Genomic DNA, 27,204 nt, shown 5'->3' with positions numbered 1-27,204 from the left:
TTAAGCAATTCTCTTGCCTCAGCCTCCCAAGTATCTGGGACTACAGGCACCTGCCACAATGCCCAGCTATTTTTTTGTTGTAGTTGTCATTGTTATTTGGCAGGCATGGGTTGAATTCGAACCCACCAGCTCCTGTGTATGTGGCTGGCACCCTAGCCGCTGAGCTACAGGCGCCAAGCCGAGATCACACACCTTTTAAAATAGGCAGCTGCCAGTCATCTCTAGTATAGCATTGCCATGTAGGACTGTGGACCCAGAGTTACATCCAGACTTTTCATAAATACCCTGATTTTTAGATATTGACAAAACAAGTCAAATTAAATCTGAAAATGTGTTTTTGTCTGATGATGAGTAGTGGGTGTTGGGGGCTCTCCGTGAATACTTGAATATAGGCGGTTCTAAGTATTATCCTAAGCTCTCTGTGTGTGTTGTTAATTGAATCCTATCCCCACTCCGTAAGGTTGAACACTATGAAGATTCAGGGGTCCTCAAACTTTTTAAACAGGGGGCCAGTTCACTGTCCCTCAGACTGTTGGAGGGCCGGACTGTGGGCCCCGGGACAAGTCAGCTGCTAAGCAGGACAGGCAGCAGTGGCAAAAACACCCAGCGGGCCGGATAAATGTCTTTGGCGGGCTGCATGTGGCCCACGGGCCGTAGTTTGAGGATGCCTGAATAGATGAAAATGTAAGTCATGTTCTCAGGACCACACAGCCAAGAGGTGGCAGAACCAGGAGCTGAGCAGCGTTCACCAGGGCACCGGTGTGGGCAGCGCCCAAGGCCAGGCCGCAGGAACAGTCTGTTCTAGGTGCAGGCTTAGCAAGCCGGCCACCGTCTGTGGAGAATTTTAATACAGTAAGGAAATGGACTGAAGGTTGTCTGGTTTTGTTATCACTGTGCACAGGCAAGATTACTCAATGTCAGTGTCAGAATAAACATCCCTGAAAACTTCTGAGTAGGCCTAAGTTCTAAAGAACTGCTCCCAAGGGCTTCTTTTTAGTGCTTTTTATTGTGGTAAAATAGTACACATACATTTACCACGTTAACCATTTAGTGTGTGTACAGCTCAGTATTATTAAGTATATATACATTGTTTTGCAACCCATCTCCAGACCTTTGCATCTTGCAAAAATGCAACTCCGTACATTTAAACAGCCACTCCTAGGCCCCTCCTCACAGCTCCTGCCACCTGCCATCCTAGGAGTATCACTGCTCCAGGGACCGCATACAAATGCAATTATATAGCATGTGTCTTTTGGGGGGACCCGCTTTTTTCACTTAGTGTGGTGTCTTTCAAGTTTCACCCCTGTGATAGCATGTGTTGGAATTTCCTTCTTTGTAAGATGGAGTAACAGTCCATCATGTGTGTGGACCACATCTGGTTCATCCACGCATCTGTGCACGGACACTTGGGCTGCCTCCACCTCTTGGCTGTTGTGAATTATGCAACAATAAATATGGGAGTGCCATGTCTCTTTAAGATTATGCTTTCAGGCTCTGCGCCTATAGCTCAACCGGCTAAGGCGCCAGCCATGTACACCTAAGGTGGCGGGTTCGAATCCCCAGCCCGGACCCGCCAAACAACAATGATGGCTGCAACCAAAAAATAGCCGGGCGTTGTGGCGGGCACCTGTGGTCCCAGCTACTTGGGAGGCGGAGGCAAGAGACTCGCTTGAGCCCAGGAGTTGGAGGTTGCTGTGAGCTGTAATGCCATGGCACTCTACCCAGGGGGAAAGCTTGAGGCTCTGTCTCAAAAAAAAAAAAAAAGATTATGCTTTCATTGTTATTTTTGTTTGTTTGTTTTATTTTATTATTATTACTGTTTTGATATAGAATCTCACTTTGTTGCCCTGGTAAAGTGCTGTGGAGTAACAGCTCAGAGCAACCTCAAACTCTTGGGCTTAAGTGATTCTCTTGCCTCAGCCTGCCCCTGCCAAATAGCTGGGACTACAGGCGCCCACCACATGCCTGGCTATTTTTAAAGACAGGGTCTCTCTCTGGCTCAGGCTGGTCTTGAACTCGTGAGCTCAGGTGATCCGCCCACCTTGGCCTCCAGAGTGTTGGGGTTACAGGTGTGAGCCACCGCGCCAGCCAAGATCATGCTTTCAATCCTTTAGCTTATGTGCCCAGAAATAGGATTACTGGATCACATGGTGAACCTATGTTTGATTTTTGAGGCATAACCATAGTGCTTCCATCAGCTATGCCATATTACATTCCCTCCTACAGAGTCAGGGGTTCTAATTTCTCCACATCTTGTTATATGTTTTTGTGGGCTGTGTGTGTGTGATTATAGACATAGATATGCCGACTTGGTAAGAGAAAGGTGACATCTCATATTCCAGTTTTTTATTTGAACGTCCCTAATAATTATGATTTGCTGCACACGTGTTTTTACATTTGATGTAGTTCACTTCATCTATTTTTACTGTATTTCCTGGGTACTTTTGAATCTTAGTAACATACACATTTTAAAATGCAACATTAAAAAAAGTATGCTGTAATAAAAAGCGTATTCTACATGGATGTTGATTTAGAGAACTCCAATTATACCCTCCACTCACCCATGGCGTTTCCTCCTGTGTTTCTTTCTAGAGTAAGTTTGTAACTTTATGGAATCCTTTGAGCTGCTTCAAGGTCAGTCCTTGCTTCAGACGCTCGTGGTGTTAGATATTCCTGCGTTCAAGCAATAGATTCAAAATAACCAGTGAAGGCATAGTGCTTGCAAGGACAAAGAACTTGAGTTACTGCTATTCAGCTATGTGACGCCTTACAATTCTTATTGGATTTAAATTTTATAAAGTGAAATAGTGTGAACTGTGAGGAGTAATATTTTTGTTTGGCAAGTGCAACTTTTATCTTATACATAACCTACAGAGGGTGTCTAACAATGTTGATACATTTTAAGAGATGTCATCTATGTGTTACTTTTTGAAGTTGAGTTGAAGGCACCATTACTGGCCAGGTGTATCTAGACAGGCTGTGCACATCCATTTTACCTGCAATTTGCGTACTTTTTAGGAATGATTTTTACTTTCAACAAGAGCTCTACAAATGTGCATAAGTTTTTTGGCATCCTCTGTATTCTACTGAATTTTCATCTTAGACCAAAACCTGAAATTCCTTCTTTTTACTGTTGTTATGTAATGGTCAGTACAGTCCAATGTCATTTATTACTTCCACAGGGCAAGAGGTAGGTATAATTTTCTAAAAAATAAGACATTGATGCAACTTAAAAATATCAAGCCACTATCTCTCCTTTTTTTTGGCTATAATGTTTATTTTATTTCTTATATAAAAATTTTGCTGGCTTGCTTAGATGTATAAAGTTTAATAGGCTTGGCATGATGGCTCATGCCTGTAACCCAGGACTTTGGAAGAGGTGGGAGGATCACTTGAGGTCTGGAGGTAAAGACCAACCAGGCGACATAGCAAGATTCTAGCTCTACAAAAAAAATTTTAAAAAAATTAAATGAGTCAGGTGTGGCGGTGGGTTTCTGTACTTCCAGCTACTTGGGAGGCTGAGGCAGGATCACTTGAGCACAGGAGTTTGAGGTTGCCATGATGTATGATAATACCACTATACCCTTCTCCCCAACCCAAAGATAGCTTAACAAAAGTAAATGTTATTTTTTTGGTAGACATTGTTATGTTGCATATAATGTTTATTACTTAATTTTTGTTTTATAAAGGAGGAATGTGCGAACGTGATCCTCCTCAGGGGGTCAAATTTGCTAGGTATACCACTGGAATGTGAACTACCCAGGTGGGGCCGGGCCAAAGGAGTGAGTGTGGGAGGCAGAGGTAACAGATGATGCCAGCTTGGTAAGCAGGGATGCCCTGGAATGCCTGGGGACATGGGCAGGAATTGGGGCACTTTGCCCAAGGCACCTGGGAAGGGTGGTGGTGGAGGCTGGCCTGCTGTGGGGTGTGCGATGACCTGTGTTGACCAGAGTGGAGATATTACAGGCTGAGTAGGCCCTCGCCTGCTGTCTGCAAGCTGGAGGCCCAAGAACACCAGTGATGTAATTCATTCAAGTCTGAAGGCCTTGGGGGAGATAGGTGAGGGGTAACTTCAGTGAAGTGTGAGGGCCCGAGAGCTTGGGGAAAAGCAAGGTACCGACAGTGCTGGTCTCAGTTTCAGAGCCTGAAGGCTTGAAAATCAGGAGCTCCAGAGTCCAAGGGCAGGAGAAGATGGGCGTCTCAGCTCAAGCAGAGAGTGAATTCACCCATCTCCCGCTGTTTCATTTCGTGGTAGTCAGGCCCATTAGACTTTGTCTATCCATTCTGGTGAGGGTACCATCTTCTTTTTTTTTTTTTTTTTTTTTTTTTTTTTGAGACAGAGCCTCAAGCTGTCCCCCTGGGTAGAGTGTCATGGCATTACAGCTCACAGCAACCTCCAACTCCTGGGCTCAAGCGAGTCTTCTGCCTCCGCCTCCCAAGTAGCTGGGACTACAGGCGCCCGCCACAACGCCCGGCTATTTTTTTTTTTTTTTTGGTTGCAGCCGTCATTGTTGTTTGGCGGGTCCGGGCTGGGGATTCGAACCCGCCACCTTAGGTGTACGTGGCTGGCGCCTTAGCCAGTTGAGCTATAGGCGCCGAGCCGGTACCATCTTCTTTATGCAGTGTGATTCGAATGCTAATCTCTTCCAGAAATGCCCTAACAGATACATCCAGAAACTGTGCTTTATAGCTACCTAGACATCCCTTAGCCCAGTCAAGTTGACATAGGAAATAAAAACCATCACAAAAAGGGACAAGCTGTCCGTTAGGCTGGGGCAGCTCTGGAACATAAGGAGCAGGGACCCCACTCTCTCCCCATCTGGGTGGCCTGGAGATGTCCAAGGACATCCAGCTGGGGCTTCTGGGATCAGGTTTAGGCAGCTGGGATGACACAGCTGTGCCTGGGCTTCTAAGGAGGTATGCAGGTGTGACCAGCTGGCTGCAGTCCCTTATTCTGCAGCCACCAACCTCTAGAGAAGCCTGAGGGGAAAAGGGAATGGGCGGGTGAGGAAGGGGCCAGCCTGGAGCTAACCGGCTGAAGCAAATGGTGGTCACAGATTCTGGCCACGGACGCACTTGGCAAGACTGAGAAAAACGTCCCAAGGAAGAGTAAATGCACACACACGTGTGCACACACACAGAGCAATGCACATACCCACACAGAGCAACGCACACACACAGACACACACACAGAGCAAATGGACCCCGTGAGCAAGAGGTGTGACTGGGTATTGACACAAAGCAGCAATTTCTGTAATTAAACGGTGCCATTATCTTAAGTATGTTGAGGTTTTGGAAAGCATTTTTCTTTTTTTTTGAGACAGAGCCTCAAGCTGTCCCCCTGGGTAGAGTGCCGTGGCATTACAACTCACAGCAACCTCCAACTCCTGGGCTCCAGAGAGTCTCCTGCCTCTGCCTCCCAAGTAGCTGGGACCACAGGCGCCCGCCACAACGCCCGGCTATTTTTTGGTTGCAGCCTTCATTGTTGTTTGGCGGGTCTGGGCTGGGGATTCGAACCCGCCAGCTTAGGTGTACGTGGCTGGCACCTTAGCTGGTTGAGCTATAGGTGCCGAGCCAGAAAGCATTTTTCAAAGCGGGCAGCCACTCCACTGCTCCCAGTGTCTTTCTTCTTGTTAACTTTCCCCAGATCTAAGGTTTCCAGCTTAGAGATGCTGCTTAAGGTCCGTGGTGGCAGACAGTGGTGATGAGGACACCCCCACAGCTGCAGTAGTGGTGCCCAGTGGCCTATGGGAGTGGCTGAGGCAAGTCAGGACTCAGCTTGGGGATGTTTCAAATACATCCATTGGTCAGATGTGGTGGCTCATCCCTGTAATCCCAGCACTCTGGGAGATCGAGGTGGGTGGATCACCTGAGCTCAGGCGTTCCAGACCAGTCTGAGCAAGAGCAAGACTCCAGCTCTACTAAAAATAGAAAAAATTAGCTGGGCATTGGGGTGGGCAGCTGTAGACCCTCAGGAGGCTGAGGCAAAAGGATTGTTTGAGCCCAAGAGTTTGAGCTATGATGATGCCATGGTACGCTACCTAGCACATACAGTGAGACTGTGTCTCAAAAAATAAAAAATAAAATAAAATACAACCATCTACTCCAAAGATAAAAGAGCAACGTAGAAAAGGGAAAAGAGAGATGGGGGAGGGGTCCCATAGAGTCTCCCAAAGAGACTTAGAAGACACCTCAATCAACTGCAGTGTGGGAACCTCACCTATATAGATGGATTCTTAAAACACAGACTATAAAAATATATCATGACATGTATGAGATGGCTGGAAATTTGAACTCTAAGCATCTATTTTATGAATAAGGAATTATTGTTAATATTTTAGGTGAAATAATAGATTGTGGTTATATTGTATCTGTTACAATATTAAGTATCTCTTATGATTTATATCTACATTGCAATATAGATGAAGTGATAGGATGTCTTGGGTTTGTTTCAGAATAATTGGGGGTGAGGCGTCTGGAGTGGCCACAGAGGAGCAGAACTGGCTGTGAGCTGTGGCCACAGAACTGGACTGTCACGGGGCTTAGTCATACGAGTCTGTTTGCTTTTGTGACTCTTTGAGGTTCTCATTGTAAAATAATTCTTAAAAACTACTGTAACAAAAAGGTGGCGGATAGGCTCTTCTATGACAATATCCTACCAAGAAAAAGTTAGTTGCCTTTAAAATTCTCTCTGTCCTTGATGCTCAAGGAGAAAGCCCCACGCGGGTGTGAAGACCCTCGGTCATCTTCCCACCGGAGGCCCTGAGATCACACCACAGGCTCGGAGCCTTTAGCAGGAAACCGTGTCCACGTGTAACTTGACGGGCATTCTTTTGTTCCATTGTATTTTATGTTATGGCTACTTCCATTCTGGCAACAAGTTTGGTAAGTTATCCACTTACAGAAGCAGACAAAAGTTTACTTCTTCAACACATACATATAAACACTTGGACTTAAAGACAAATAGACAATAACAGTACAGGTGGCACCCAGAGTTTGCCAAAAAGAACTTTTTAGGGTGGTAAGGGGTGACAGAAGTTTGGGAGGCACTGCTTGATCTAAATCACAGGAAACATTTACCCATCTTGCTTTATTAATCAGTAGATAACTGTCTCACACAAATCTGAGGTCTCTTCCATCCCAGAGCAACTCCATGCCCCTCCTGCATCTCAGATAAAGCGCTGAGTCTGAGAGAAGGGGGCCCAAGGGCAGGGTGTGGAAACAGACCACAAAGACACCATCCCTTCCCAGGTTCCCAGGGCACTGAGACTGTGGTAGGAGGACAATGTGCAGGTAGAAAATCTCAAGGGGGAAAATGTTTTACCCGTCGTCCCATTGTTTTCCTTTGGCTGTTTTCTGCTGGGGAAATGTCCTGAGCTTTAAATCATCTTTAACACAGGTGGTTAGCAAGCTGTGTTCACCCAGAAGTGTTCTGTTAGGCCTGTTTGTATGACCAATTTTTTTGTTTGTGTAATTAAACTTTTGGGGAGTGATAATTATACATTCACATATAGTTGCAATAAATGATACAGAGGATCCTAGGCACCTTTTATCCTATTTTCCCCAGTGGTAACATCTTGCAAAACTATCAGACAGTATCACAACCAGGAAAGAGACGTCGATGCCGTCCAGCCACAGAACATTTTCATCGCCACGAGGACCCCCTCACGTTGTTCTTTTATTAGCCGCATCACCCCCCAACCCCCAACCTGCACCTCAACCCTGGCGATCCCTCATTTGTTCTATTCGTCCATAATGTTGCCATTTCAAAAATGTTATACAAAAGCAATTGTATACTATGTAATCTTTTGTGGGTTTTTTCCCAATTAGCATAATTCCTTGGAGATTCACCTGACTTGTATGTATCCACCGCTGGTTCCTTTTTTATTTTTTATTTTAAGAGAGGGTTCTTGATCTGTCTGCTCTGCCATCCCAGGCTGGAGTGTAGTGGTGCTATCACAGCTCACCGCAACCTTGAACTCCTGAGCTCAACTGCTCCTCCATCTCAGCCTCCCAAGTAGCTGGGACTACAGATGTGAGCCACTGTGACCTACCAGGGGTTTGTTCCTTTTCAACCGCTGAATTAAGGTATAGATGTGATGCAGAGTTTAACCATAACCCAATGACGTGCCTCTGTGCGTTGTTCAATTTTGGCTGATTATGAATAATGCTGCTCTGAACATCTCACATACGGGTGCTTGTGTGAACATTAGTTTTCATTTCTCTGGGCTAAATGTCCAAGAATATGCAAGTTTCTTTTTAATGAATTAGTTGCCATCATTTACAATCAAGATATTTCACCTAGAAATCTGTGTTACTGATTTCTCCTCGCTAACCAAAAGACCTGAAAAGAAAGATGGGACCACGGGAAATCATGATCCTCGTGGGCCAGAGAGCCCCAGTCCCCTAATACCCCACCTGCTCTGGCCTGTTTACCTGCCTGGCCATATTGGATATATATGTGCTTGCATGTGTATAAAATTTCTCTGGGCCGGGCGTGGTGCCTCGTGCCTGTAATCCTAGCACTGTGGAAGGCTGAGCGGGTAGATAACTTGAGCTCAGGCCTTGGAGACCAGCCCCAGCAAGACTGTGATCCTCATATCTAAAAATAGCTGGGCATTGTGGCAGAGCCCATAGTCTCAGCTATTTGGGAGGCTAAGGTAAAAGGATTGCTCAAGCCCAAGAATTTGAGATTGCTATGAGCTATGATGCCATGTCACTGTAGCCAGGGCACAGAGTGAGACTCTGTCTCAAAAAAAAAAAATTCTCTGGATGTGTGCACTAGCAGAAAACATTGGTTATTTATGGGGTAGAGTACTGGGTGATGGGACAGTGGAGGCAATCACGTTCCCTAGGAACTATTTTGCGCCTTTTTAGTTTTTAAAGTTAACCGTGAGTGTATCAGCTGCTCAAAAACAAATCAGTAAAATGCGTAACCCAGAATACCTAAAGATTTCCTCACAAATGTCTCCTGAAGCTGCCTTTTCCATATAATTCTTTCTTCTGTTTCTTTGAAGAAGGGAACCCACCAGAATTTCCCCTCTAGCAGCACTTGGTTTCACACAGGGAAAGACCCCTCCCCACACGCCGGAGACTGGGATCTCTAGAGACGGTTTCCCCCAACACAGACATTCCCCTGGTGTTTGAGGAAACCCCAAACATGCCTTGTCACCATGCGAAGCCCACGCGATCCTGCAGGGGCAGGCTCAGACTCATCTGGACCTCTCTGAAGCCCATCCAGGTATCTGTCTGTGCCAAGCCCAGGCCACCTCCTCCAAAAAGCTTCTGAGCCTGACTGAAATGGAGCCTCTGCTTCCTTGGCATCAGTGTGTGCCTTCCGGCTGCCAGTCAGCACACACTTCCTGCACCCCTTACTCGGCGGGGCCCCTTTCCTGACCTCCCCCCAAGCTGGGCCTTCCCCGAAAGACCAGATTTCTATTTCTGCAGCTCTGAGAAGCCATGGTGCCACCACGGCGCGCAATCCACGACCAAGCCAACCAGGAGCCACAGGGCACGAACGTGGACGCAATCCAAGATCGTCCACTCCAGCCTGCAGATGCTTCAGTCACCCCAACTTTCTTCTGGGTGGGGGAGGGAGCAGGGTGTGCTCTGGTGCTTGGCGCCCTAAATCTGACCTTTGGGTAACCTTCTAACGGCTTCCGGAAGACAGTGGGTGCCGCCAGAGAACGGGGACTTGGGGGTAGAGAGACGACCCTGACGGCTGGGTGCCCTGGGGACCACTCCACCAGTTTCCTCACAGAGAAATGGGATCAAAACGCCTCCCTGGCGGGCTGTGAGGAGGCTGGAGGGAGAAGAAGCCTAGGGTCTAGGCTCTTCCTCCCAGGGGAAGCCTCAGCAGGGGGCTTCCCCTCACACAGCCTAGGGTCCCTCTTACGGAAGCAGGGACTGGGATGAGGCAGGTACCAGTAGTCCACACGCCCCAAATGTCCTGGGATGTGTGTTGACAGTTGGCCAGCCAGAGGGCAAGGTCGCAGGAGCTGGTGGCCTCTCTCATGCTGTGCCCAGCCTGGCTCCATTACCAGAGAGGAATGCTGCAGGACAGCTGGAAGGGTCCCTGCTGGAGTCCAGTACCGACAAGGAGTCTCAAAGTCCTGGGGATGAGCGTGCACCCGGCAAACTGAGCGGGGCTCCCCGCAAGGTCGACGGGTACCCTGCGGCCGCGCGCTCAGCCTCTCTCTACGCGGGCGCGCGCCCCATCACTTCTCCCTCGTCTCCGGTGGCCCGAGCACGCGCCCCACATCCCCACCCTGTGTCGCGCGCGCCGGCTGGGGCCCGGGGTGGGGTCGCCCAGAGCTCAGCCCCCTCAGTTCCCGCGCTCGGGCCCAGTTGGGCCCGAGAAGCTGCTGGAGGCTGCGGCCCACGCCCCGCCCCTCTCCCTCCCGCGCTTATCACCTGCTGGCCCGGCGCGCTCGGGCAGGGACCCAGGGCGCGAGGGGGAGCGCGCGGGCGGCCGGCGCCGGGTCGCCGGAGGTGAAGTGCGGCTAGGATGGCTGCGCGGGGCCGGGAGCCGCCGCCGCTGCTGCTCGCTCTCTTGATGCTGCTGGCGCTGGGCCCTGACGCCGCGGTGGCCAAGCTCAATATCCCCAAAGTGCTGTTGCCCTTCACGCGGGCCACGCGCGTGAACTTCACGCTGGAGGCCTCGGAGGGCTGCTACCGCTGGTGAGGCGTGAGGCCGGCGGCCGGGGCCGGGAGCGGGGGTGCTCGGCCTTCACGCACCGGGAGGCCGGGCGCGCGCGCGGGGCAGGTGCGCCGGCCCGGGGAGGACGGCCTCTGCCAGCAGTGCTGGTTCCGGGGCGCGCGCGGCCTTCAGACCCGGGCAGGCGCCGGGAGGTCGGCGGGGCGGGCAGGTGCGCGGCGCGCTCTCGCTGGGCTCCCGGCCGCCGCGGCCGGAGCAGCTGGTCGCGCGTGAGTGACCTGGTGGCGAGCACGCAGGTCGCCGCCAGTGCGCATGGCGCCTCCCGGGCCTCCACGCCGCTATGGCGGGAGGAGCTGCGTTCCCGGCCCGGCGGGCCGCGACCTGTACGTGCGGAGGGGACCCCGGAGGCCTGCGGCGCTGCCTAGGGCCCAGCGCAGGGCAGGCCCGACCTCGGCATCCGGTCGTCACGACCGGTGCTGGGAGAGAGCGGCTGGGCCCCGGCCGGGGGCCGTGTGGTCTCACTTCCCCTCTGTCCAGTGCTCCAAGGAGCAGATGGTCAGGGCCCCGGAGGCCCCGGGTTCTCCAGTTTGTCTAGAGCCCCGGGTCTCATCCCTGGCGCCGGACGGGCGTGGGAACTGGCTTTGTGGAGAGGCGTGGAAGCGTCCGTGGAGGACGAGCCACATGGGTCAGCGTTGATGAGAGGAACATAAACCTGGGATGAAAGGGTTTTAGGAGGAAACCATCGGGGTCCCGGCGAGGGAATGGCTGGTGGTTCGCCTCAGTTTGCTCAGGGTGCGGTCGGCCTTATGCTCAAAGTTACTTTTCATCGTCTTCCCTCCGCATTCCCTGGGAACTGGGGATTTTCCCTTGGTGGGGGAACGGCGTGGAAAGTGCCCTGTGTAACCTCAGCAGCTAATGATGCTAGAGGCCTCTGCCCTTCCTGTGGAGATGCTCCAGCCCCTCCATTTTGCAGACGAGAAGGAGGGAGCTTCTGCTCTTTGCTGGCCAATGTGTGACTGGGCCACAGCCAGGGCCTCAAAGCGCCAGCCTTGCTGGGGTGGAGAGAAGGTGGCCCCGGAGCCTTCCACACTCAGGACACGCTCTTGCAGCTCCTTTTATTTGTCTGTCTTCAAGGCTTGGTCAAGGTTGAGGCTAACAAGGGGGGACCCCAGTACGTTGCCAAAGTGTGTTTCACGTCTGTCTGCATACTGGTCTGCGTGTAAGTGTGATGCCCGGGGCTCAGGCCGGCGTTCTCTGTTGCTTGCTTGACTCGCTCCTGTTTGCTTTTTGAAAAAGTCTGCCTCCTGAAATGAAGATGTGCTGTGTCACCCATGGCATCGACGGCTTCGTGCTTTATGCACTTGGCGGCTCTTATTTCTGGCTTGATATGAGAGGCTGAATTTGGGTTCTAAGTTTTGAACAGCTGTTAGTTAATACTTTGGAGGAGATATATGATCGTTCTCTTGTTGAAATTGTCTCGTTTCTTAATATATGGGCAAGGAAGAGGAAGCTGGTTATTGAAAACAGCTGGCTGCAAGTGAATCCCTTTGGATGTAATTCTGTGCCACTTCCTCTGAGATTGTAAAGGAGCTGTGCTATTTTTTCTAAAATAACGACACTTTTTTCCCCCAAACTGCATTTTCTTTTCTGGGAGAAGCTGATGGATGTTAGTGGGTTTTAATTTACTTGGTAGGAGGAAGGAAAAGACATTCTGAATCTCTGGTGCAGCAGAGAGGTGCTAAGCATCTCATAACTGTAGTGTCTCCTTCATAGTTTTCCTTGCCAGTGTGTGAGTGCTTATCTTAACTGTCTTCTAAGAGATGTTGGTGATTATGATTTGCCCTGAACTTCACAGGAAAATATTGCATCAATGAGGCAATGTTTTAAGATAAGGAGGGAGAGGTGTTCACACCTGTAATCCCAGCACTCTAGGAGGCCAAGGCTGGAGGATTGCTTGAGTTTAACACCAGCCTGAGCAAGAGTGAGACCTGCATCTCTATAAAGAAAAATAAAAATTTGCATTGTGGCAAGTGCTTGTAGTCCTAGCTACTTGGGGAGGATTGCTTGAACCTGGGAGTTTAAGGTTGCTGTGAGCTAGGCTGGCACCACTGCACTGAAGCCTGGGCAACAGAGTGAGGCCATGCCTCAAAAAAAAGAAAAATGTGTTCTTTATTTTTAGTGCTGTTGCTAGTGTAGCCATCTATTGCTCTAGTTTTGAAGAATCTTCTTGGTAGATGATTTGGAGTTTGCATATAGACAAGCTGTGTATCTGCAGGCATCTAAACCTGAGGTGGGGGAATGAGCTCTTTATCCAAGGAGTCCATTGTTAGGTCTCTGCGTTGAAAAGCGAACTAAAACTCTGCCTGATCCTGCAGGAATTTTGGGTCATCTTTTGAATTTGCTGCCATCCTCCAAGTTTATTGAAATCACTGCGTGTCTGAGCTGATGGGTTCAAGTTTACTTTTTCTATTTCTTGATTTAATAGCATCAAATTTGGACAGTTTTAGGGTCGAGGGAACTGATGGGGGGGGCATTCCAGTGAGGGGAGGAAAGCCCCCTGGAAATGGCCTTTTTGCTTCATGCTAGAAAGAATTTGAGAGCGGGGCAGCGCCTGTGGCGGAAAGGACTAGGGCGCCAGCCCCATATACCAGAGGTGGCGGGTTCAAACCCGGCCCTGGCCAAAAAAAACTGCAAAGAAAAATAAAAAGAGTTTGAGAGCAAGCAAAGTAGAGACAGAAAGTTTACTGAGACAGAGATAAAGCAACAGGCCCTACCCACAGACACAGTAAAGGTCTTTCCTGAGCAGGAGGAGCCCCTTTAGGGGGTAATGGTAATGTTTTTAAACCTATTCAGAAACCTCATTAGGAAACAGCCATATATGACCAGCGTTGGTCAGGCCATAAACCTTCATCATAAACTGTTGCCACAGAAAGGTAAGGGCATCCTCAGGTGGCCCTGGGCCGGCCACATGCTAGTGACTCCCTTGTTTGGGGTAGTTAGGGTCTGGTACAGGTCGAAATCCTTTTCCGCCTTATCCCTGCATTAGAACCATAAATGTCATCTAATCTAAACTACTCGTGTTTCAGGTGGGAAAGTCTGAGCTTCAGAGAGGGAGTGGTCCATGCAAAGTCATGTAGGGTGGTGATGGAGACACCAAGTTGGAGCAGAAGCTGCGGGGACCTCCCTGTCCACCCCATTAGACCTTGGGACTTGCAGCCTTTGGGTAATTTGCCAGACTCTGATTGAATCCCTACAGTTGCACCTGGTCAGTGTTGCCGGTGGTGTGACAAGTTCCTCATTCCTTTTAGACAGTTTGCATTATTGAAAGTGCTCCATAAGGTACACATCATTAGCTCCTTTTAAAGGTATCTTTTATATACAAAAGGACTCTCTGTAGGCGACTGGGAGCATAGAGGAGAAAGAGAAAGCATGACCGTAATCCTTAGACTGTTACAGTCACAGCCGCATTTTGGTTCCTTTTTAGTTATATTTTTCCTCGGAACTCCTTTCTTACAGGGCCTCAAACCTGGTTATAGGGGCCACTCGGTAACCTCCTCCTCCACCAACCGCCAGCTCACATTAAAGCCCGTGTATTTCTCTAAGCTCCTGAGTTTTCAGTGTCTGAGCGCCATTCTGCAGGCTAGATGTTGTGTCACCCCTGATACTGTCCCTGCAGTTGGAGTCCCAGGGTGTTCTGGAGTCTCCAGTGAGCTGCCCTTGGGTGGGCTTCCCTCAAGCAGAGCCTGAGACAGGATGATGTTGCAGGTGCTTTGTGAGAAGGCACTCCTCTGGGAAGAAGGTGTGAACTAAAATCGTAAGCCCCCCAGCTGTCTGAGGGACTCTTTCTTGGCCAAGGGTACCTAGAAATAATCTAAAGCTGAGTGGCTGGCTGTGAGGAGGGAGGTTAGACACACCTCCTCAGGTCTCCCCTCCAGTCTGGGAGACCTGCTTTGTAATTGATTAACAGGCTTAGGGCCAGAGAGACAAAGCTTAAATCTCACCCCATAGGTCCTCAGTTTATAAATCTCTTTATGACTGTCTAACTACAGACTTCCTTATCTTAAAACATTCCCATGCTTTAGGCAAAGTTTTACTTCTTTAACCATTACAAATGAAAGAATCTTTAAATCCACCTGTAACCTCTGATCCCACCACCACCACCTTTGGGAGGTCTCACGTTTTTTGGACCAGACCAGTGTATTGACTCATGATTTTACCTGTAATTACCTTTATCTCTCTGCAATATAAAAGCCAAACTGTAACCCACTTGCTCCAGGCTTCTTGATCATGGCTGTCTGGGCCATGGTAATACATACTCAGGTCTGAATAGCCCTCTTTAAATTATCTTACAGAATTTGGGTTCTTTTCTGTTGACGGTGGAGAGGGAGGGGAATATGAGCAAGGATGCCTTCTCGGGTAAAATCTCGCCCTGGGTGGACCCACGTGACTGTCTGGAAGATGTATTACCCTGTAGGTTTTCCTTCCTTAAGGCGAGGAGAGACCAAGCTTTTGAGCTTTTTTACCCACTTTCAGGCAGTCATTGGTTCCCCAAAGAACCCTGTTGTAAATTATGAGCTGCAGGATTCCCTTTGCCTGAGATGGTGAGTGGGTATGGACCTGCCAGATAAAAAGTACCATGTTTCCCCGAAAATAAGACACTGTCTTATATTTATTTTTTCTCCAGAAGACACACTAGGGCTTATTTTCAGGGGATGTCTTATTTTTATTAGGTATAATACAACAGTCTACATTTATTCAAATACAGTTAAGTCACCTTCTTCTGGAACCTGACAGGGGGAGCCGCCCTTTTTGGTGGGGCTGATGCTAGTGATGCGTGAATTCCTTTCCCCTAGCCGTTCGCAGGTGCGCAATAGGATGCCTGTGACCCTGGTTACCACACACGCACCCGCGCAAGTATGAACTGGGCTCGGAGAAAGGAGGTGTGGCAGATAAAAGGTATTTCAGTCTTTCTTACTGCTCCGTGCCAAAATGCATGGCCCATCACTAGGTCTTATTATCGGGGTAGGGCTTATATTTAACAAATGCATGGAAATCCTGCTAGGGCTTACTTTGGGGGTAGGTCTTATTTTCAGGGAAACACGGTAGTCAGATACAGCCTCCACGCCACCCCTGGTGCTGAGCTGTGCCTAGACTTTCCCTTCTTTTCTGTCCCTGAAACTATTCCCTGGATACCCTGGAGCTGCCTGGCATGTTTGCCTGGTCCTGCACCAGGGTGTACCCCTTTCTTATGTGGTCTGGGGCACTTCTTGGCTGTTTGTGTAAGGATTGTGGGGCAGGCAAGTGGGAGCCCTTTCTGGGCCAGGATGGGAATGGGACCACACAGTTGAACTTGTCCTCAGAGCGTGCTGGTCTCAGGCAGCTCGGATGACCATTGGGAAATCAGTAGGGCATGAAAGACCCCAGAATCCCTCCATCTTTACTGACCAGTGACTATGGGAGGGCATATGCCAGCCCTGTCCATGGATATGGACATCCAGGTCCCTCTGCCAGCCCCCAGTAGAAGGAAATAGCAGGGTGTCACCGTGTAAGCCCTTATTTATTTATTTATTTATTTTTTCTAGAGATAGAGTCTCACTTTATTAGCCTCGGTAGAGTGCCATGGCATCACACAGCTCACAGCAATCTCCAGCTCCTGGGCTTAAGCGATTCTCTTGCCTCAGCCTCCCGAGTAGCTGGGACTACAGGTGCCTGCCACAATGCCAGGCTATTTTTTGTTGTTGTTGTTGCAGTTTGGCTGGGGCCAGGTTTCAACCTGCTACCCTCGGTATATGGGGCCGGTGCCCTACCCACTGAGCCACAGGTGCCACCCTCAAGCCCTATTTGAGTAAGGTTGGGGAGGAAGGCTGGGAGGGAGGGTTTCCTCTGGTTTTTCCGGACACCCTTCTGCACTCTGAGCCAAGTCAGGGTGTCGTGCAACCCGTCTGCTTTCTGCTGGACTTGGGGACTCGAAGCCTGCAGGGTAGAGGCCCTTCATGTGCCAGAAAATGGACAAATGAGGCAATAGGGCCTGAGGGAAACCGGCCCCAAGTTAAAAAGTTGCTGGACAAGGTGGTTCATACCTGTAATCCCAGCACGCTAGGAGGCTGAGGTGGGTAGATTGCTTGAGCTCAGGAGTTTGAAACCAGCCTGAGCAAGAGTGAAACCCCATCTCTACTAAAAGAAAACGGAGGCAGGAGGATTGTTTAAGCTCAGGAGTTTGAAGTTGCTGTGAGCTATGATGATGCCATGGCACTCTACCCAGGATGACAGAGCAAGACTTTGTTTCATTAAAAAAAAAAAGTTACAAAGTAAAAATGTAACCAAAAAAGTGAGTTTATCTTAATTGGGGCCCACCAGCCTGCACCTTCTGCACCTGTTCGTTCGGCCTTCCCCAGCCCTGTTCCTGTACTTCTGCTTCCTGAGTCAAGAGTTCACTCTGTTTGTGTGCACACTTCATTGTTCACTTACCTTCACCAGTCTCCTTCCTGACCATGGGCCTTAGAATCATACATAGGCAAGATAGGATTTTATTAGACAGAAAGGAATACAGAAGAAGTAAAAAGCACCAGAGCTTCTGGAGGGGAGAAAGAACTTGGCCAGGACTCAGTAGGTGGAAAAACATTTTTTCAAGATTAATAAGTGTATTAACAAATGAATGAATGAATGTAGTTCCTCCACCACTAGGGCAACTTTATCAGTTCCTTTATAGTTTTTGTCTCTGAGAAGGGATTAGGGTGTGTGCTCCCAACTCAGGATGGAACCACTCAAAAAACCATCTCAGGCTGCTTTGTTCATGATCTTGTTAGAGCCCAGAGGGTGTGTTCTGAGCTTACCTGGGCCTAGAGAATGGAGGGGCTCTCTGTCCAGCCCTGAGTGGTGGAATCCTGTATCAGTATGACATCACCTGGGGTCCTACCTGGTGTCACTCTTGGCAGTTAGAGGGTAGGGTGGAGATGCCAGGGCTCTGCAGGCTCAGGAGGACACAATGTGATTGCCCTCCCTGATTGCCCTGGGGAATAGGCATGGTAGACCACATGTGTTTCAGGATGAGAGCTGCAGAGACTGAAATAAACAGGTGACGTGACGTATCAGTGACACCTACCGTGAGCAGGAATTATTTGAGGTCCAGAGATGTGATAGGGAAGGAGCAGGTAATGCCCTGCTTTTGTGAGACTCATAATTGATTATAAGAGTTAAACTATTCACTCAGATGAAATTGGGTAGGAATAATGTAGGAATAAGTTTGCGATAGCATCCTGAGATCAAGACCCAGGAGATGGCATACATTTTCCATAGTGTGGTCAGGATAAGCCTTTTTGGAGTTGAACTGGGACCTGAGAAGGGTCTAGCTGGAGGGAACAGCAGGACTGCAGGCCCTGAAGAGAGGCTAAGCTGACCAGAAAAGCACAAAGGAGGAACATTTGGTGACAGCAGGAGTTGCAGGAAGGGAGGTTAGAGAGGTTGGCTGGGTGGGGCCACATGGGACCTTGTGGGCTGTGGTTAGGAGACAGGAAGGGGATTGCCAGGTCAGGGGCTAGGTAGGGTTGGACTGGGCCTGGAACTCTGGGCCTTGCTCTCCCTGAGGCCTCCCAGTCCCTTGGGCTGCCTGCAGCTGCGGCTTCCAAAAGGCAGGATGGGCCTTGCACAACTCCCTGCACCAGACCCATAGCAGGGAGGTGCCAGGAAGTATCTGTTGACTCGAGTTGACCTGGAGCCTGGTTGTTTTCTTCCTGCTTCCTTTTTGGGTTCCCTGCTCTGCCCAGGCCAGTAGCCCCTCGAAGTAGCTTCTGCTCTGCAGACTCTGCCTCTGTGCACTGGGGGGGCCCGACCCTGCAGGTGGATGGAGGGTGATGGGCTGTGTCATCCTCACTCGCACCCATCCCTGTTCTTTGTGCAACTCTCACTTCTCTTTTTTTTCCACTATCGCTTCCTGGCCTGCCCCTCCACTGCGTCTGAGTTCCCCTGTCCTCTGCCCACCTCCTTGTCCTGCATTGTTGGGGGTGAGCGTGTTCCCCTCAAAGGCAGTGGCTTCTTCTGTCTTACACAACAGTAGAACTGGGAGAGAGCCACTCTCTCAAAATTCACTGTCGATGCTTTAGATTTCCTGAAAATAAAAGTTTTCTGCTGGTACAAAAATGGCATTTAAGTATTTTTTAAATTTTAAATTATGGTAAAATATATTTCACATATAGTTTACCTCCTTAACTATTTTTAGGTGTAAGAATTCAGTGGCATTAAGTACATTCACCTTGTCACAAGACCATCACTACCATCTGTCTCCAGAGCTCTTCATCTACCCAAACTGAAACTCTGTACCCATTAAATAACTTCTTGTTTCCTTCTCCCCACTACCTCTGGCCGCCACCATCCTACTTTTATTAACACTCTTTAGTAGTCAGTCTCATCTTTCCAGAGAGTGGGCAGGGGGCTTAGGCCTATGTGGGTAGCTGCAGGTCCTCCTAGAATCTAGAAATACTATTCTGATTCATCAGGGTATATGGCCAACAGTATGTTTTCTATTTATGCTGGTGCACAAAGTTTCCTTTTAAAATAACTTTTTTTGTAAAGAAGAATCAATTTAAAAGGAAAAACTAGAAATGAATCCAGGTAGTACCTGAGGGTGAGTGGACTCGGTCAGGTAGCTAACAGAGAGAGCCCAAAAGTAGGGTAGGCTACTGAGAGGTTTAGGCGTCCAGGCAGCTGCCCTGCTGGCCAGAGGCTGCAGGCCCAGAATGGGGCTTCTGATGCTTAACAGCGTGTGCAGACGGTGGCCAGAGGGAACCAACATAGCAGAAGCAAGTTTTCTGCCAAACACGTTGGATATTATTCCCCACTTAATCCTAAACGTGAACAAACAAACAAAAATAAAACAAACTAAAAACCCCTTTGATTTGAATGGCTACCTGCTCTACAAATGAGAAGCCTGAGATTAGGAGCCTCAGAGCCAGTTAGTGGCAGAGCCGAGTTCAAAAGCAGGTCCTTGACTTTTTACCGAGCTGCCTTTGTCCCTGAGGGAAGTTGCTGACATTACTGAGCTGATGGTTTACCCAGTCTGCTGCGGCAGAGTTTTAAAACATCAATGACACCATTAAAAAGCAGTATTAAGGGCTGGTCATGGTGACTTACACCTGTAATCCTAGCACTCTGGGAGGTCAAGGTGGGTGGATCGCTTGAGCTTAGGACTTTGAGACTAGTCTGAGCAAGGATGAACCCTGTTTCTACTAAAAATAGAAAAATTCTAGCCAAGTGTTACGGTAGGTGCCTGTAGTCCCAGCTACTCAGGAGAGTGAGCCAGGAGGCTTGCTCAAGCCCAAGAGTTTGAGGTTGCTGTGAGTTGCAATGATGCCATGGCACTCTACCTAGGGCAACAGAGTGAGATTGTCTCAAAATATATATATATATATATATACACACATTTTTATATATGTTATATATATAAATATGTATTTATATATATTCATACTTACAAATATACATCTATTTTATATACATACATTTATATATATATAAAGTTACGTTAATATATATATGAATAAAAGTTAAAAGCAGTATTAAGGATACATGCAGTGGTGGTGGGGGCTGATCAGGTGAGACTAAGGCCATCTTCTGGTGGGGGCTGGGAGCCCGGCCTCTCCCGTGGCCTCGTTCTGAACTCTGTGTGCACTAGTACCAGTTAGCAGGACAGTGTCCAGGCCAGGGGTCCAGAGCCGGACTTCACCAAGGCCCTTTTCCAGGGATGTGGCCTTGGGCAGGTCACTTACCATCCACGGGAAGGTTCCTAATCTATCAAGTGGGGTTTTAATAGGATTGTTGGGAGGCAAATGAAGTGTTTGTGATTCCACACAGTATAAAGTGTGGAATAAATAAAAGTTGCTGTTTTTAAATACAGTACCAGTGGTCTGAATGAAATAAGACTGTGATCACTAAAGAAATTAGTCAGATTGGGGGTGGGTGGGTTATATCCATCAAGACTCTTTCAACTATGTTGCAGGAAACCCAAACCAAAATGGTTTAAATCAGGTGGTTCTCAACCTTCCTAATGCCGTGAACCTGTTACGACCCACAGGCTGAGAACTACTGGTTTAAATGAAACAAAAGTGTGTTGTTGTGGCCTATAAAATGGGAACACCCAGGCAGAATTTGTTTCAGGCTTTTAGTCACAGGGGCTAATGATGCCACCAGGGCTGGTTCTTTAGTTCTGTGTCTTGGCTTTGGCCAAGTACTCTCTGGGGAAGCACAATGAGAGCTCCAGCCCCACAGACTCCCAGGTTCCAGTCTAGTGGGACATCAGCCACAGCTCCCAGTGGACTCACCTAGGGTGCGTGCTCGAGCCTGAAGGCCCATCTGTGGCCGGGTGCACATGGCTCTGCGGGGCCTGGCTCCCTCAGTCATGGGCCTCCCTCGGTTTGGAGGGGGTGTGAGTCTCTAGGGCCTCCTGCACTGAGAGCAGGAAGAGGTGGTGTCTTGGCCCATCCCAGCTGCCCTAACAGAGTAACAGGGTGAGTAGCCCTTATCCAAAATGCTTGGGACCAGAAGTTTTAGGTATTCATATATTTTTGGATCTTGAAATATTTGCTTATATAAAATGAGATATCTTGGGGATGGGACCCAAGTCTAAACGTGAAACTCATTTATGTCTCATGTGTACATAGATGGGATGTAACTTAATATTTTAAATAATTTTGTGCATGCAGCAGAGTTTGTGTTAAGTGCTCATGTGTTTAATTTTCCATGTGTGGTGTCATGTCGGTGCTCAAAAGATTTCAGATTTCAGACTTTTGGATTAGGGATGGTTAACCTGTATCATAGCTGGGTGGCTTAGAAACAGCAACACTTGCTCTCACGGTTTCTGGAGGCTGGGGGTCTGAGGTTGGGGCCAGCATGGCCAGGTTTAGCATGGCCTCTTCTGGGGGGTGATGGCCTCTTCTGGGGGGTGATGGCCTCTGCTGGGGGGTGCTGCCCCCTTCTTGCTGTGTCCTCACACAGTGGGAAGGGACGAGGTGGCTCTCTGGGGCCTCTATTATAAAGAAACACAGCCAGGCGGCACCTGTGGCTCATTGAGTAGGGCTCTGGCCCCATATACCGAGGGTGGCGGGTTCGAACCCCATCCCGGCCAAACTACAACAATAGCTGCGCGTTGTGGCGGGCGCTGGTAATCCCAGCTACTCGGGAGGCTGAGGCAAGAGAATTGCCTATGCCCAAGAGCTGGAGGTTGCTGTAAGCCGTGATGCCGTGGTACTCTACTGAGGGCAACATAGTGAGACTCTGTCTCTTAAAAAAAAAGAAAGAAAGAAAGAACGAAAAGAAAAAGAAACTCAGCCATTCCTTGAGGGTTCTGCTTCTCTGACTTTATCACATCCCAAAGGCCCTACCTCCCAACACTGTCACCTTGGGGTTAATGATGCAACATATGAATTTTGGGGGATACACAGACATTCAGATCAGAGCAGACAGGTACAGAGAAGTTGGGTGTGTTACTGAGAGGTGAGTGGGGAGGCTACACAGCACATGTCCCCGTGGGAATGACACCATGAGTCAGTTTTTGTCCTGCTTGCCCCCTCACTGAGCTCCTGGGGGAGGGGCAGGGGGTGCCTACAGACCTAGGGATTACAGGGCAGCTGGAGTGACCTGGGAGGACTTTGAGATTAGAGGAGGCAGTGTAGCCTTGTGATAGCTGCTGAGCTCAGTTTCAACAGCTGGCAGGGGTCACACCTGACCTGCCTGCTGAAGGCAGCTTTTGGGATGGTTCTGAAAACTCTTGGAAAGGCATGCAGCCCTCCATGCCTTCTGTTCCACTTGGTACATTAGGAAAATTAAGTTGGTAATTTAAAATGTTTTCACAAAGAAAACTCTAAGTCCAGGTGGTCTTGCCTGGTAATTCTATGAAACATTTCAGGAAGAAATTATACAAGTCTTTTAATTAATTAATTTTGATACAGAGTCTCACTCTGTCACTATGGGTAGAGTGCTTTGGCATCATAGCTCACAGCAACCTCAAGTGATCCTCCTGTATCAGCCTCCCAAGTAGCTGGGACTACAGGCACCCACCACAATGCTCGGCTATTTTTTTTTTATTTGTAGTAGAGCACAGTCTCACTCTTGCTCAAGCTGGTTTCAGACTCCTGCGCCCAAGTGATATCCACCTGCCTCAGCTTCCCAGAGTGTTGGGATTATAGATGTGAGCCTCTGTGCCCAGACTATACAGGTCTTTTAAAGACTTAGGTGAGAGAGAAGGAACAATTATTTTCTAACTCCTTTATATGAGGCCAATATTAGGCTGATTGCAAACCTGACAAAAACATTATAAGAAAAAAAAGAAACATACACATACCCCATATTTCTTAACAAGATACTAACTAATCCAGTCTGGAAAACTAACAAAGATAATTTATCATGACCAAGTTGGATAGAGCCCAGGAATGCAAGGTTGTTTCAATATCTTTTTAAAAAATCACTAATTCACCATATAAATAGAATAAGGAAGAAAGGCCATGTCACGGTCCCGTAGATGAAGGACATGCATCACTCCTTCATGGTCAAGAGCTCACACCTGTCTTCCATCAGGCTCACATGTTACCCTCTGTGATGCTTCCTCTGACCACCCCACTGAAAACTACAGACTTCCCTTTACCTGTTTTATTTCTCCATAGCCTTTATTATCTAACAATCCCATATTCGTGTGCTCATTTTGTTTATTCTTGTTCTCCTTCCTCTAAAATGTAAGCCCCCTTCAGGTAGAGATTAATGCATGTTTTGTACCTGGTTGTTTCTCTGGGATCTAGAACAGTGCCTGGAACATCACAAATGACTCCATAAAAAATGGTCTCAATAAATGAAGGAATGCGTCAGAGACCCCAGGGAGAGCAGTGGTGCTGGGGGTGAGAAGAATGGGAGAGTTGTCATTGCCGTAAGTCAGGAGGGTTGGGCAGCATGAGTGCAGGTGAGAAGGGCAGTGAGCTGAACGGAACAGCATAGGTCGAGGAACAGAGGTGGGAAAGCGGGTGGGATGGAGGGGAGGAGGCTTCCAAGCAGAGGTTAGACTTGCTGTCCGATGGCTCAGGGTCTTGCTGTCACTGTGACCTTGGGCCAGTAACCCTGTGATGGCTCCAAGGATGTAGGCTCCAAGATTGGTGGTAGACAAGGCCTGACCCCAGGGTATCAGGACAAGGTTTCATTCAGGGATGAGGTAGGGCAGGTTCAAGCTGGAATGATCACAGTAGGGAAGAAGATGAATGCCTTTCTTTTTCTCTTTTTCTCTTTCCTCTTCTCTTCTTTCTTTTTTTAGGAAATAGGTCTTGTATCATTGCCCAGGGGGCTGGCCAGGTACTACTGGTGTGCACTGCTGTGCTCAGCTTTGTTTTGAAAACAGCTTTTTTTTTGGTTTTGAAAAGCGGAGAGAATCATGCTGCACACAGCAGGACCATAACCCCCTCATTTGTGAGCCTCCTTTTTACCAAATTTAAGAGCTTTATATTTACTATCCCATCTAATTCACCGCAGCCCTTTGTAGTAAACACTATTTTTATACCCACTGCACAGCTGAAGCTCTGGAGGCCCAGAGAGGGTAAGTCATTCACTTCAGGTTACACAGTGGGTGAGTGGCAGCCCCCTTGTATCTTGACTTCACCTTCTACCAGATACACACAGATGAGAGAACTGAGTGAGCCGTGGCACCATCACTGGGTGCTACTGTGCTGCTTGTCCTGGAGTCCCAGGGAAAGCCAGACGCCCCATTCCGGACTGTGCAGCCTGCCATGTATGCCTGCTGGGCATCGGTGAGCGGGAAGGTGGGACAGACACACTGCCCACCAGCTGAGATGCAGGGAGGAATGACAGTTGTACCCCAGGGGAGCAAGAGTCCTTTCTGAGAAGTGGCAGCTAATTTAAACGACATGGACAGGGGAAAAGCCTTGTGAGCCAGGTTCTGTTTGTTTGGCTGTGGAGCCAGTAGACGTGGCTTCATTGGGTGACAGGTGATAGTAGGTGTCTCAGCCACTCAGGCTTGTGTGCAGTGTCTCCCTTCTCTGCTTGGTTAGTGCCTGTCTGCTTGAGTCCCGCACTCTGGCCCCACTGAGAACATGTGGCCCAGAGCCTACGGCACGCGGGGCCTGTCATTGCCATGTGTGTCTTCCTGTAGTTCCTCATGGTGGGTCCTACCGAAACAGAGGCCTGTATGTTTTCTAGAGCTCCTGACATTGACACTAGAGGTTGCCTTTGCCACTGTCTTCCCCAAAACACTGGGAGACTATAGCTTGTAAAAGCTTCCACCCCAGAGAGAAGGTGTGGTTGGTGTGACGGGGCTTGGTTTCCCTCCCTCCCTTGATCCGTGCCCCACAGAGGTGTCCCGGGCAGTGCTGTGCTCCCCAAACTGCAGTCACTTTATGCCACTGTCAAAATGCAGTCTTTGTATGCACCACCTATACTAGAATTTACTTAACATCTCCTTCAAAATGACTCATTTTTTAAAACGTTGACATTCACATTTATGAACTCATGAGTTTGGTGTATGTTTTCCCTGAAACACTTTGAAATGAATATGTAATAATTAGACTGTATAAATGGGTCAATTAAAAAATATTTTATTTGTGAACCATCTAAACCTCTCTGCTGGAGTGTGTGTTATACCCCGGGGAAGATGCTCATGGGGTGGTCAGTGCTGATCTGGAGTTGACGAGACCCAGCTGTGATCACTGCCCTGCTGCTTATAGCTGTGTGGCTTTGGGCAAACCACTTGACCTCTCTGAGCCTCTGTAGGGCCATCAGAGGATTAAGTGAGCTGATGGATAAGTATTTAACTCTGAACTTAACACGTGGTAGGCGTTTTCCTCAGTTGCCCTCCTCATTTCTTAGACCCTCCTTGATGAGTCGGGGTTTTCCAAAGAAACTAATAGGACATGTCTGTTGTCTCCATATACCTCATATATAGTCGATAGGATGCATATGTCCTATACGTCTCTCACATATGTACCTGTATATTTGTGTGTATGTGTGTGTGAGAGAGATCTAGTATAGGGAATCGGTTTGTATGTTTATAGAGGCTGGCAAGTCCCCAAATCTGTAATCAGCAATCCCAGGAGAGCTGAAGGTTTCACTTCAGTTTAATGGCCAGCAAACTCGAGACCTGAAGGAGCTGATGTTGCTGATGAGTCTGAAAGGAGGAGGATGCTGACTCTGACTCTCAGGCACAGAGTGGGGCTTCTCCCGTACTCAGCCCTTTGGGGCCATGCAGGCCTTCGACTGATTAGACAAGGCCCACCCATGTTGGGAGGGTCATCTGCTTATCCCATCCAAACACATCCTGAGAGAAATAGCCAGGATAGCATTTGACCAAGTAGCTGGTCACCCTGTGGCCCAGCCAACTTGATACATAAAATTAACCTTCACAGCTCTGCCAGCACACTTTTGCTTTTTCATAAAACAAATTGTCCCTGGATATCTCAGTGTTCTCAAGAAATGATCTGTTCCTGGCTGCTCTGGCCTCTCTTATCTCCCCCTGCACTCCCTGTCTCCCTCTGCCTGGCTCAGTTTGATTAACCTCTGTGTCTGTGAGGAATCGCCTATTCTCCTTTCATGCAGACGTAATTCTTCTCTCCTCAGATCCTAGAATTAAAGACATCTGAACTGCACATGGGTGGCCAGCTCTTCCCTTCCCAGCCTAGGAAAAAGATGGCCTGGCTCTCTAGGGGCACGTGCTGTTGTGCCCAGATGGTGCGATTTCCAAAGACCACCCAGGAGCTGATGCTAATGCAATTAACAAAAGGGCCATTTATTCGAGTATGGGCTTGGACCCTCAGATCAGCCTGGCACAGTGGGAGAGTGCTGGGGGCCCCTCATCCTCCAGACGTGAGGGTTTTTATAGGGATCCTAACAATGGTGGCCAATGGACAACTTGGGGGGATTTCTAACAGGTAATTCGGGGGTCTCTAACTGGCAGCTCAAAGGTCTCTAACAGATGGCTCAAGGGTCTCTACCAGGTGGCTGCAGGGTCTCTAACAGACAACTCTTTTGGATTGGTTGGTCTTTCCTCATGCAGATGCATCTAATTGACTCCCACTAGGGGCTGTTTCGGGCAGATGCATCTGATTGGCTCTCACCAGGGGCTGTTTTGGCGTGCAGGTTAATTGGACCTGCTCTTTCAGTGTAGGGCTTTCCAAGGCCCATCCTGGAGAGCTGTGAGATGCAGAGACAGCTCAGAGCAGGAAAGGGGCTTCTGGGTGGCCAGGAGGGTCTGACGCAGCAGAAAGTAGCCCACCTTTGACCTGTGAGCACCTGTGTCCCAGCCTAGCCCTCGCATGCCCTTAAACTAATCCCCTTTACCTTCTGAGCTCAGTTTACCTACCTGTAAGATTAGGGCATAGGCTAAAGTGACCTATGATGTCCCGCTTTTGGTGGGACAGTCCCAATTTTTAACAATTTGTCCTGTCTCCCGCGGCATTTTTAAAAAGTCCCGATTTTTGGAAAGAATGCATGACAAGCTAGGGAACGACAGGAGAATGGGAAAGGAATATACGGTTTTCACTGCTGAAAAAGTTAATGTAACTCCATTT

General features: G+C 48.7%; 1 protein-coding gene across 1 annotated transcript in view; it reads left to right on the top strand.

Moving 5' to 3' along the window:
* The first annotated feature begins 10,507 nt into the window (after positions 1 to 10,507).
* Positions 10,508 to 27,204, top strand: part of NUP210 (nucleoporin 210) — a 116,057-nt gene continuing 99,360 nt past the window's right edge. The window contains exon 1 of the mRNA XM_003796207.3: positions 10,508 to 10,680. Coding sequence (XP_003796255.1) covers positions 10,508 to 10,680 — 173 coding nt within the window. The remainder of the gene's footprint in view (positions 10,681 to 27,204) is intronic.

Source organism: Otolemur garnettii, unplaced genomic scaffold (genome assembly GCF_000181295.1).
Source record: "Otolemur garnettii isolate 467f Iridium unplaced genomic scaffold, OtoGar3 scaffold00101, whole genome shotgun sequence".
Taxonomy (NCBI): Eukaryota; Metazoa; Chordata; class Mammalia; order Primates; family Galagidae; genus Otolemur; species Otolemur garnettii.
This window is presented reverse-complemented; position numbering and strand designations above follow the sequence as displayed.